Genomic DNA, 13,447 nt, shown 5'->3' with positions numbered 1-13,447 from the left:
GACTGTTTAGGTCTTGTAAGCACTAAGTGTAGCTGCTGGTAAGTGAGCAAAAAGTGTTAAGTTATGTAAGAGCTTTATTAATGACACAGGATAGCAAAACATAAGCAAAGGTCAAATAGGATATTTCTGAATTTAAAAGTATCTTTAAATGACCGTGACAGAGGTCCGTGTCTAGTGAATTCTGGAAATAAGATTCCTGAAGCCTACTCCGATTTCTTTCTGCTGTCATGCCCTCCCCTAATACATCTGTATTAGTGTACATCCCAACTGAAACATTATTCCTCCAAGTGTCTATTTTTCATTTGGTCTAAAAAGCAGAAATTAAACAATGCTTATGTGCATTGCAAATGCTAGTGTATATTTCAATCAAAGGGAATCATGCAACAAGTAAGGTGTTGGTTAGTGTTATCAACGATGGTTTTTTATTTCGGTCAACTTTGGAAGCACTTTAATTTTTTGTAACTGAGACCAAAGCATTTATACCACAGTAGAAAGTCCAATTTGTTAAGACTAAAGCCTTTTGTGTGGTGGTTTTGCTTGACCTGTGCTATCACTTCTAACAGACTAAAGTGTCTCGCTATTGAGATTCTAATCGAGGACGATTGTTGCTAATAGAGCATGCATCATGTGTTTTTCACTGAGACATCAGTATGAATTTAAATAAGATTTGTGTTCTCCCTCTTCGTATCTTCCCTTCATACCTTCATAATTCATATGAATTCTGTAGTGTTTCTTTTATGAAAATTGGCCTGTTTGATTTCTTAAAATTTAGATCATGCTTATTCTGAGGGGCTCTGATTTCTTTAGATCTAACAGAGCTAAAATATATTATTAAAATTAATCTGTGTGGTGCATCTTGATCTGTCTTCACTTGATTTCACTCACCTGAGTCGCTAAGGCTGTGAGCATTTTCTGATGGCCGACAGGAACAGCACAGGCAGCTGAAGTGCTGTACTTCAGAGGTTTTACTGGTGTCGGTACTGCTGTGTGCTGAGAGGTTTTAGCCATCTGCTGACCAAGCTTGACACGACTCACAAAAAGTGCTTTTTCACCCCTGGATTTGAGTAATCCTCTCGATTCCAGGCAGAGCTGGGCGAGCAGCTGCCCCCACCTCATAATGGCAGGAGCAGAGGCCGAGCGCAGTGCGGAGCGGCACCGCACGGCTCATGGAGGATGCGAGTCCTGCAGCGCTTCGCAGGAGCTGGGTGGGAGCAGACAAAGCTCGCCATGGGAACGAGCAGTCCTGCTCCGGAGAATGGCAGAGGAATGCCGAGCTGGTGGTGTGCATGAGGAGCTGCAGCTGCTGCTGTGGAGAGCCCTGGCCCGGGGGGCAAACATCACGGCCCTGTGCCGCTGACCGGCCGCTCTTGTGGGCGTTTGGCACTGGAGAGGGCTTCTTTGATTAATGGTAATAATTACAAATCTTGCATGAGATACCAAAATACTACAGTAATGTGTGCATGATTCCACTTGTTTATATGGCAAGCAACTTGTATATGCTGCTTATAAAACTGAATCTAAGCATCTGAAACTTCAATTTCACCATTTTCTTTGCGCTTTTGTGTTGTGAGCTGACAGTCTGATTCCTCTTGTACAAATGTAACTAAGCAGTAACAATCAAAATTGCTTTCCTTTTGAGGGCTTAGCCCTTTTTGCTGTTGATCCACATACCTTGCACATTGAAGTGAGCATGGAATGTTAAAACCTTTCGGCATGTCTGGTAGCCCTTTGAAATACACACATTGAGCTGAGTTACTCTGCTTGACGGGTTTTCTAATGAACCCAGGACTGAAATGATTAGAAGTAAGAGTCAGCTGGATATTGAAGGAAACGTTTTCTTCTAATACCAAGACTACGGTATAACATAGAGGAAATGATGTAAAATGTAGACTTAAGAAAATAATCATAGCAGAAGTCAGTCTTGAATATATTGCAAAATTAGTGTAAGAGTTTTTTTTCATATCACAGAATTTTTGAAAATTAAGAAAAACAGTATCGAGCTTTCCTAGGGTTTGCAGCTTTTACTGGCTTTTGAAACACATCAAGCTGCTTAAGTTTGTATCAGGTGTTTCAGATACTGTTAAGCTTCATATGAGCTCTGCAAAGTATTTTCTACTACAAACTCCAATTTTTAATGCTCGTCAGTTAGGTAATTTTATGCTTTACAAAATGATTTGTGCTGTTTTCCTTTATGTAATTGGGTTACAAGACTCTTAATCATGAAATACCGTTGAGGAAACAGATGATGTTTGGGAGATGATGCACTGAAAGTTTCTGTAATTGTTCATCTTAAGACTTGATGCAGTGCTTATTGGTTAGAGTAATTTTTTTTTCTGTTCCTGGTGTCTGCCTCAAGCTGAGTCTTGTTTTTAACCTCAACTATACCATGCCTTAATTTGAGGAATAAGTGAACATTTTACCAGTGTCATGTTTTACCTTCTAAATTCCTTAGGACCACTGTAGAGAGAAACTTCAGAGTTATTCTGAAGTTTTTTTTTTTTTTTTTCCTTGTGGTTATTTAATTTGTTGCAGTTGGGTGGTAGCATTTTTCCAGAGTTGTTGGTGCTGAGGATCTGCGATATGTGAAGCACTCCTCAGAAAGCAGAAAGAACAGTGGACTTAGATTTGGAGGGGGCCGCCTGTTATCACAATTCCTTTGATTAAAGGAAGTTATTCCAGCATTCCAGACATGCAGCATCCCTCTGCTTTTACCAACTAGATATTTTTAGGGGGTAGGGCTTGCGGGAGTTAGTTTGGTATTTTGGTAATCTTAAATCTTAGCTTGCCTGACAAGTGAGGTTTCATATCTTTTGTATTACCTCAGTGTGATTACTTGGCCTGTACTGCTTATTGCTTGCTTAAGAGACACCCGATTTTCCAGGATATCAAAATTATTTTCTACCAAGTGCTCCTGAAACTCCTAATATTTGATGTCTATTTCCAGAATATGGGTGTTAGTGTGACTGCAGTGGAACTCTAGCTTTCCCTAACTTCTTTCTTTCTTAACTGACTTAACTCAGATCTTATATACTGAAAGTGAGTAGCAGTTATTACAAGTCACTTATGTCTCAGTTACTCTTTCAGGAATTTGTATGCCCTTGGCATCTTGCATAGAGTTTATGCTGAAAATGTAAGCAACATTACTAATGTTTGCCTAATATTGGTATTTGCCTAGTACTAATGTTTACCTTACATTGTTTCTGTTTCTCTGGTCTTCAGTGTTCATTGCTATGCAAAAGGGGTTTAAATTTCTTATTCTATATAATATCTGTGTACATATATACACAGATGCATAAGTTTTGGTTGTGCCCTTTCTCTGATTTAACCTCAAAACCTACTCTTTATGTAGCTAATGATTTTAAATTTGATGGAGGGAATGTACCTAATCTCACCTTCAACATTTTTGATCGGTTTTTAAGTATTGGCCAGTAACTTCATTTTGTGATGTGTAGGTTTCTTTAGTGTGACGTTACTTAGCTTACACTCTAAGTGTTATGATGATATGTTTTAAAGTTGCATTGTACTACTTGCATAGATAAGGTTTTGACTTCCTTGGTGCTGAGTAAATGGGCATTATTCATTCCCTCGTATTGTTTTGACACCTGTTAGTCATCGTGTGTGGACTGAGGAATGTAAGTTTTTTGTCAACTTGTCAGAGTTGAAAATAGATGAATGTAACTTTCAAAGGGCTCAGTCTTCAGCCAAGTTGCAGCTAGTACTGTGTGCATGAAATAGAATTTGAATTATCTTCCACACACAGCTCTGCTCTTTGCAATTTTGTTTTACCCACTGAGACTTTGTTTTTGGAAATTGGCAATTGTGTACAATGACATTGCCTTTGTTGAAAGGGAAATTGGGCATTCTGAGGGTCGTTTTACTAAATTCTTATCTTCCTCTCTCCAAATTTCAGAGATCCCATTTTGGCACAGTGCTTTATATAACTCTTACTGAATACAAACTATGACTCCATTTTTCAAAAAGCTGTTCTTTTAAATTGTGTACTTAGAGAAAGTTTTACAGGCGCTAGTTGACTCTGCAGAACTTGCAGTGCTTGCCTCAATACTGTATAGCTTTTGATGGGCTTTTCTTGGTGGTTGCTTGATTTTTGTTTATTTTGCGTATCAGTGCAGGGCAGTTAAGCATCGTTGGAAGGCAAAAAAAAGATTTTTCACTACCTAGAAATGCTTTCAGATTTACTTGAAAATTTTAGTAATAACTGGTTGTAGTGATTAGGGAAGAAACAAGTGAAGAAAATTTTGCTGTTGCTGTATGTGGCTGTATACTACTAATGAAAATAGAAAACTGTACATTCTTAGGATTGCAAGCTGGCAGAAACTTGTGTAGGAGTGTCTGTTGCTGCTCCTCCAAAGCTGTACTATTGCTATTTAATTTTCAACTTAATTACAACATAACCAGCCTTCCTGTCCTCCTCCAGACACAAACATTTGGTCTGATTTTTTTTTCTTGTCTTGGTGCTTCCAGTGCTTTTCTGTAATACAACTTTGAGATGCTTTGTAGTATTTAGGTAGGCATTGGAAAGGGTTGCCCAGGGAGGTGGTGGACTTACTGTCCCTAGAGATGTTTAAGGAAAGGTTGGACATGGTGCTTAGGGACAAGGTTTAGTGGGCGATACTGGTGGTAGGGGGGTAGTTGGACCAGATGATCTGGGTGGTCTTTTCAAACCTTAATGATTCTATGATTTCTTTTGACTCAGTAAATAATAGATAGCAAAGGAAACCTGATAAAAAGGAATTTAAAACCTCAAGCACAATTGCTAGTTGTAACTCTGTACAACTATTTATTTTTTTACCTTTTAATTTGACATATTGAGGTTGATATATCCACATCTTTGTGACAGAGAAAGCAGAAAGAAAAAGGCAATGTGCTGTAAGACACAGCTATGTGTTGTATTTAAGAGCTGAGTGACTGCATTTACCGTAAGACTTAGGTTCTTTAGCCTGAATCAACAGGAATGATAAACCATATCAGGATGGAAGGCTGGATTTGGAGTATAGTGGAATGTCACTACTTGCCTGTGGAAATTACTGTATACTGTCAAATATACGTGTGTTTGCACGTGTGAAGGTTTCTACTCTTGTATTTAACACTTTCCACTTTAGTGCATGTCTACAGGAAGTATTAAGAATAACTGCTCACATGAACTTATCCTAAGACTTCATGGCTACTTGGAATTGTGTAAGTGCAGCTCCAGACTTCTTTTTTAGATAGTATCTTTAGGAAGAACTGTGTGCCAGACCTGTCTTCTCTGAAACCTGGGAATCTGTGTTTACATGAAAATACCTCAGTTTTTGAGCAATACTCGCAAATATTTTTACATGTTTATTGAACTTCATGTAAGCATGTTGTCTATGAATAACTTGTCATGTTTAGTGTTTGTAGGATCATAGGCATAGATTGTGTTGGAATGTTTGGGGACTGCTAGCGTTAGGTCAGAGGTTGGACTCGATGATCTTGAGGTCTCTTCCAACCTAGAAATTCTGTGATTCTGTGATTCTGTGTGAAAGGATAAGTTAAAATTGATTGAGAACTTTAGGAAATTGCTAATTTGCAATTGTGTATGTTAAATGCCAAAAATAAAATGCTTTGACATGGATTTATAAGGAACTTTAGCATTGGTTTTAACAGTGCTCTTGCTAATATAAGCACGTGAAAATTACTAAAATGAATGAATCAGATTTGTGAGGGTTCTGTAGTTCTTATAAGGGAAGAAGCACTACATAAATGTGGAGGGAAAGTTCCACTGTTCTCGTGTCTGGAGCCTTGAAAAACTGTCTTAGGTGTTTTATTAATACAGTTACTCACTAGCTTCCTTTGAATGTCTTCCATTAGATTTTCATCCTGGATGCTTCTTCAACTGCCTTGTGATGGAAGGGAAATATTATTGAAGTTATAATGGATTTTACACAGCATCACAACAAAAACTGGCCTAATAGCATTTGTCTTTGAAGCGAATAGGCATAATAACGAATAATCATGACAACTTCTCATATGAATGGACACATCACAGAAGATTCTGACAGTGAAACAAAAAATGTGGATCTTGCATCTCCTGAGGAACCTCAGAAGCACCGAGAAATGGCTGTTGATTGCCCGGGGGACTTGGGCTCCAGGATGATGCCCATGCGGCGGAGCGCTCAGCTTGAGCGAATCCGTCAGCAGCAGGAGGACATGAGGCGCAGGCGGGAAGAAGAGGGAAAGAAACAAGAACTGGACCTCACTGCTTCTATGAGGCTTAAGAAATTAGCACAAATTCCTCCTAAAACTGGAATAGACAATCCAATATTTGACACAGAAGAAGGGATTGTTTTGGAGAGTCCTCATTATACTGTGAAGACACTAGGTAGGTAAAATGCAATGAATGCGGTAATGGAGAAAATATTTAATTGAATATTAATGTTCTTCTAGGTGACTAAAAGACATGGTTTAGCTAATTCTTCCTACTTGGATTCCAAGTCTTCGGGTCCTTCAGACTTAAGGTTGTTCTTCATTTTGCCATCAGGTTATGTTCTCCAGCAAGGGGCTTTTCAAAACTGATCCATTTGGGGGGCATTTAAACAAACTCTAGAATGCTAATGGGTTCCTTGGATGTCTCAATCATCTTAAGGTGGGGAAAACTGTGCAACTGCCACCGAATTTCCTTATGTTTGATGAAGGACAGACCAGAATAAGCAATGAATAAACATGTTGTTTCCTACAATAAAACCTTTCGTACTTTGTGTGATTTTACTGAATTTCTGAACTATACTGCTTCTGACTCCTTCCAGATTTCCACATTTGCTGTCCAAGTGAGCCTGATTCATCACCTGACAAATCTCTAACCTTTGTTAACAGAACCCCAAATAAAAATTGTCAGGTGCTAATGAATTACAAATATGTTAAACTACTGTTATTGATTCATGTTTAAAAAAAATGGATTTTAGCTTAGCTTTTTTGTTAATCCATAACATCTGCACAAAATATAGGGGTTTAAATAACAGCATTCACTCAGTTGTCTGTGGTTTTAGTTTTGAAAATGTTTCATAAGCGCTAATGTCTAATTTGGCATATCTTTGCCAAGCCTTTAATCTTTTCATCTTAAAAAAAATATATGTAATAAGATATTGTTTATAAAGACAAAATGGGACACTTAATTAAAATTTCAAAGGGCATGTTTGTTATCAAAACAAGATGTGATTTAGACAGCAGACCTAGTGGAAATAAATTTCTGAACATCTAGAACATGTGCATTTAAGTATTCAACTGGCTTGCTCACAGCAGTGTAATTCTCTTAGATGCAGAAAATATTTTGTTCACTACTGTTTATTCTGCTAACTTAGTTAAATGAGTAACTGATGCTTCAAGTAAGTAAACCTTTTGTAACTACAATGAAAACCTTTTTTTGGAGGGGAGTACCTGCTTATTTTTAATGCTTTTGGCAAAGATTACTTATAAATATAAACAAACTTCTAGAAATCGTTTTGGATAAAACAGTTTTCTTAGTCCTGTAATTCAAGTAGTATATGGAACGTTAGAGAGCTAGCACTAGCACATCGGGTACTCTAAAGAGTTCTATACAGAACTTAAGAATTAAGGTATTGGTGGTAATATATAATTAAACCAACTTAATATCACTAAGTTTGTTCATTACTTTTTGTTTGAAGTGATAAGCACAGCTATTTTCTTTTGCTCTTTTTCTAATCTACTGTGTTAAGCAGTAACCACGGGTCCTCCCCTGCAGTTGCGTATTTTTTCTCTAGCAGTCTTTTGATTAATAAGTATATTGCACAGTGCTCCATCGCATTCCAGCCATTTCATAGTCTACTGGAAAAAAAGACAGCAGTGTTTCTTGTAAAAGAAGACTTCAGGAAAAAAAAAAAAAAACAAACAGTGGATTGCTAATTGGTCTGCAATTTAAAATGGACTCGTTCTGCAAAAGAATCCTGACTTGTCTGTGAGTAAATGCAGATGTTAGTCATTTACTGAACTTCTTTTTTTCTAGACAACTCTTTCAATAGGGAATGTCTAGAGAATAGAGTCTTGTTACCTGGTGTTCATTTAAAACAAAAACAAAACTACAAAAAGAAATCTATAATTTAGAATTCATAAACAGGGACCTAGAAAGAGTTAGGCATGAGTAAAGCCAGATTTTCATGCGTTTTTGTGTGTGTTTTTACAATTCAACAAATTACTTAGGAAGGGATTTCTAGCTTAGTGGGAATATTTCATTTTATGTATTACAACCATTTCTTGTGATTCTTTTCTTTTTAAAGATTTTTTTTTAAAGTATCTTGATGAGGGGCAGGGGTATTTGCTGTTCCTTCAAGGATCATCATTTGATACAGGGCTTTTACATCCAGCACAGATGAAGATTCAGTTAAGAGGGGAATTAGATGGGGAGGAGAGCACTCTGGTAGATCTGTAAGAAAGGGTGAAATAGAAGGCACTAGCAAAGGGCTGAAGAGGAGAATATGTAGAGGTATCTAGGAAGGGGCATTTTCTTATTACTGTTATACCGTAGATACCCATTATTCTACTTTTATTTATGTCCTATATGGAGTTATTACAGATCTATGTGATTGTGTATAACAAATCTGTGTGCATATATGTCTGAGAATTCAAGTACTTGCATACATAAGGGAAGTAGAGAATTCACAAATAATTGAATAAAATCATTTATGTGCATAAGGGGTGTTACAGAGTTAGGTAAGTTAGGTTCTCTAATGCATCACTTATTTGAACCTAGTAACAGAATTGTGATGTGTGTTTAAGTGAATAGGTATTAATAGGAGCTTTATGTGCAATAACATCTGTTTTCCACTACGCTTTTTTTTAATGCTTGGAAATAATACCCTTCATCAGTCTGAGATAAACTGGTTGCTGAGATGCTTTGGTAGTTTTACGTATTCAGCTAGGCAAGAAATGTGCCAGCATACCACATCCTATTTAGTAAATATTCTTGCCATCTAAGTGTTCTTTAGTCTTCAAGTGGCTTTTCCCTGTGTGATGGGCACTATATTTTGTATACAGTCCCCTAGTGAGATGCTGGCCTTCTTAATTACTATTCTGAGCTATACTGGATTTCACCTGTGGAATATCCTGCCCAGCCTGTATCTGAGCTTTCAGTGCAGCTTTTGTACTGCTCTGTTTCCTTGTTTCCTTGGTTGTTATAGGAAGAAGCTTATGACCTTTGGTGGGTAAGATATTTTTAACATGTGTGGAATGGTTTTGGGGTGTGTTTTTTTAATTGTCCTGCGGACAGTAAAATACTCTATTGGGAGTGTTTGTTTCCTTTCATTGTACAGAAGACTGACTTAAATAAATGTTTTCAATTTAGAGTTTAGGTATGCTTTGCCTGAAATTACAAACATTGCACTTGGTTGATATGTGTATTTTACAAGGTTTTACAGATTTCATGTGCCCCTTGATCAACCATTTTAAACTTGCACTCAAAGTTTACCTTGAGTCTTCTGTTCAGTGTACTGATGAGTCTGAGGTTAAAAATAGGTAAAGGAAACGCCTTGGTGGAGTATTCATGTTAGTGATCCAAGTCTACCATAATTGTTTTTTTAAAGGCAACCTAGCTAGTGTCTTGATAACATTCCTGTTTTAATGTTATTTAACTGGCTCAGAATGAATGAATAATGAAGATTGTAAAAACAAAAACCATTTCTAAGCTGGCGTTTTGTTACCAGTAAAGGAGGTTCACCTCAGTATTAGCTGACAGTTTTAAAATTTGGGATTTTCTTTGCTGTTGAGAAAGTTTGATTTTTTTACATGATGTGTGAGAGAGCATACATTATTTTCATACACACAACACCCACCGTATTTTGGTCTGCGGGAGGATGTGAAAGATACAGACTTGTAGTGCAAAAGACTTCCATGATTTTGATCATAGGTTTTTCTCCCTTTTTATTTTTCATACCTTCTTATTTTAAGCTGGTAAGACTAAGCATAAAGTTATACTTGTAAATTGTATAGTTTACTTATCAATCACTCGTAGTATAAGTAAGCAATGTATAATTTACATATATGCACATGGGAAGGTCTATTGAAATAACTCTTAATACACAGTGAATCAAGATTGGTTTAGCAAAACAGTTATTTTCATATCGCAAAATAGTCCCTCTTTCACATTTAGTTATACATGAACTGCAGTTATGGGATCTTCTACATATCAGTGACTTCAGAGAATTTTTTAATATGGAATTAAAATTTAAATCATGTACCAGCTTGTTTATATGTTACAGTGACTTGAGGTCCTTGTTTTGATTCTGATATATTCTGCAAATAAACATCAGAGTGAATAATAGATAACAAATTTACATACATTATTGCTGATTTAAAATACTGAATAGCAAAACATTTTTGGTAAAAATCTTAATACAAACATTAGAACGTTATCAGCCTATTAACTTGTAACTTATTTTTATTTTATTTCCTACCTAGAAGTGGAAGAACTGTTAACTTCTCTTAAGCATATCCAGCACATTTTGGTAGACCCTCAGAGCCAAGAGGATATCTCTCTCATTTTACAGCTTGTTCAAAATACTGATTTTCAGAATGCATTTAAGATACACAATGCAGTTACAGTGCATATGAACAAAGCCAGCCCTCCATATCCTCTCATCTCCAATGCACAAGAACTAGCACAAGAGGTATGTACAGTATGCATCTCTGTGATACATATGTGAAACCTATAATCATAGCTGTTGTTGAAATATGTTCTTGGCAAGCTTGTCTGGGTTACTGAATGTTAAATATAAAATGGTTATAATAGTCACTGATTGCTATATCCAGTTTTTCCACATTTCCAGACAGTAATCAGAAAAGTATTTTAGGGATAAGAACTTGCTTTTTTAGCATGGGTAGATATGCAACAGAAAAGGTATTGTTTAAACATAGAAAAGAGAGCAATTATGAAAATTTAAGTTTTTGCATTCAGTATTCTTTATTCCAAGCATTCAGAAATTGAATTACAGTTCTGTTATTGTGACTTTCCTCCAAGTTGAGCCATGGTAAAGAGGCATCTCTGAAAATATAACTGTACTGGAAAACAAGCATTCCGTTTTAAGGGGAGCAACAGATACCTTCATACGTGATTCCTGTGTTTTGATGACTGCTGTGCTAGTCAGATTACGTTTAATTTTGTCGGACAGTTGACAATTCTTTTATAAGACCTGATATGTTTTTTAGAAATTAATAAAGTATACTTTTAGAAATATAAGGTTTTTAACTTCAGTCTTTTCAGTGAGATCTTAACTGTTTGAAATACTTTGAATACAGTTTCAGCCAAGTTAGCTGTTTTCTTTGAGTTTTATTCACTTGAATACTGATGATCAATACCTGTATAAATAGCTTTATAATCAGTAGAAGTAATTTATGGAAAATTAATCAGATACAAAGTTGCTGAGAACAGAATGAGTTTTCACACAGGGCTGGATGTGGCTAGACCTCTGAGAGAGTGGCTGCTGGTTCACGTTACCTTCATGCTCCATGGCTTGGTGCCTGAGGGTAGTGCAGGGCAGTGAGGCCGCACCTTGTGTGGACATCCTTTTTTTAACTTGAAGCTGGCTAGTATGAATGCACCACGGCGTGAGTGCGGTGTAACAAGGTTGTATTCAGTAAAGCCAGATCCAGAGGCTAAGTAAATGCACTCAGTCAACCAAACTCACCTGCTCTGAAACCCAGCTCATGTGAGCCAGTATATAAGCATTTTCTAGTTACTCAAAGGTACCTCGCTTTAATTTCAGCATGGCAGTAACATGATTTTCCTAGTATCTGGTTTTCTTTGTCCAATTAGAAGCATTTTTTTCAACATCTCTTTACACTGTCCTTTTCCTAGTTTTTAATCTTACAAATAAAGAAAATGTAGCAAGCTTGGAGTTCTTCTGCAGAAGAAATTGCAAATTCTTGAGGGTTGTCACTTAAATGGACTCTAAAGGCACAGTGTGCTGATTAATTTGCAGCTCTGGATTTTCCTGTTTAGGTTTGTCAGTAAGATTGCACCAAAACCAAGTGGGAGTATTTTACCTATGAGCTTGCCTCTGGCTTATTAGTCTGCCTCTAGGCTGCTACAAGATGCTCACAAGGCTTCTTCAGTGTCTGCGAGCCTGAAGGAACCTTTTAAGTTAACTTCCATTTGTAAACTACTTCCCCAAACACACACTTCATCCAGACCTAGTTTGTGTTTTTACTCAGATGCACGTCAGTTTTTGAATCTCCGCTTACATATATGAAGTTACAGATTCATCTCTTAGGAAATCTGGTTGGGTCATCATCCCGTTGCCACCCCCCAGTGGATATGAAAGTGTTTAATGGATGTTTCCAAGAAGAGTATATGCTTTTCAACTCTAAATTAGCTCTATTAGTGTAGGAAAACTATAGGTCTGTTTTTAAACTTTCATATTCTTCCCTGCAATCTTCTCTACCCCTCACTTTCTCGACACACTCCTCTGTTTTTTCAGGTAGTTTCATAAATCCTAAGATCAGAAAACAGTGCAAAGCCAACTCTGTGTGTCTTAGCAACAATACAAAAAGAAATTTAAGAATAAAGAAAATATTTAATCCAATGGATTCTGCCATCACCCAGAAGAGTATTACGTAAAAGGCAAACGTTCCTGCTCTCATTTTGGTATTTCATCTCCCATCCCTGTCTTGCTCCAGCCTTGAAATTCCTGAAGAGGCAATATATTGCATATGTCTGTTCCCATTTTCTGATGTAATTTAGATTCAGCTTCTTGCATATTTAAGTGACTTACATTTTGCAATATGTTAAGTAGGATCCTGAAGTGATTCAGCTGGAAATTCAGGACAAATATTTCTGTGACTAACAAAAGTGTCTCAAGAGGAAGACCTTAAGGCCTCCATTCGTGTTATTCTGTATTTTCTAGTCTTGTCTGAACAGAAGACATGGACTCATTTTTAAAATCTCTTACTCCTTTTGGAAAGGTCTCTTTTATGGCTTATTAAGGTCTCCGTTAACAAGAAAGGAAATTATTTCTGCTTCAGAAAAGAATATTCTCTACCTCCTATCCCAAGCAAAGTCTCTGACTTGCGTGCCCAGTTTTTTGCTTGTAGTGTGGCTTTGTGCCTTTACTCCTGAACACAAGCATGGGAAGCTCCCCCAGAAAGCAGTTTTCATCTTTCTAGAGCTTTGCCTACATCAGGGTGTTTTTAAAGACACTTGCAAAAGCCTGAACAACAAGATACTGATAACATCTGAGAATACAAGACATTACAAGGAAGAAAAATAGCATATACATGCATAACATTATGTTAATATGCATATTTTAGTGTACAGGTCATCAGTGACAGTACACAACCCTGAAACAGTTTTGTAGCGCATGTCCCAGTTTAAAGCTACAAACATCTGTTTTGTTGGAGGGTTTATGCTGTGGAAGAGAACCTGTTCTAGAGTTCATGCATCTGCAGCCCTAACACAAAAAGT

The 13,447-nt window shown here is 36.9% G+C and overlaps 1 protein-coding gene across 1 annotated transcript in view; it reads left to right on the top strand.

Moving 5' to 3' along the window:
- MPP5 (membrane palmitoylated protein 5) overlaps positions 1-13,447 on the top strand; it is a 49,180-nt gene that overhangs the window by 18,299 nt on the left and 17,434 nt on the right. The window contains exons 2-3 of the mRNA XM_032188724.1: positions 5,851-6,361; positions 10,447-10,655. Of these exons, the coding sequence (XP_032044615.1) occupies positions 5,995-6,361; positions 10,447-10,655 (576 nt within the window). The 5' untranslated portion in view covers positions 5,851-5,994. The remainder of the gene's footprint in view (positions 1-5,850; positions 6,362-10,446; positions 10,656-13,447) is intronic.

The sequence above is a fragment of the Aythya fuligula genome, chromosome 5 (genome assembly GCF_009819795.1).
Source record: "Aythya fuligula isolate bAytFul2 chromosome 5, bAytFul2.pri, whole genome shotgun sequence".
Taxonomy (NCBI): domain Eukaryota; kingdom Metazoa; phylum Chordata; class Aves; order Anseriformes; family Anatidae; genus Aythya; species Aythya fuligula.
Note: the sequence above shows the minus strand (reverse complement) of the source record. Positions and strands in the feature narration are given on the sequence as shown.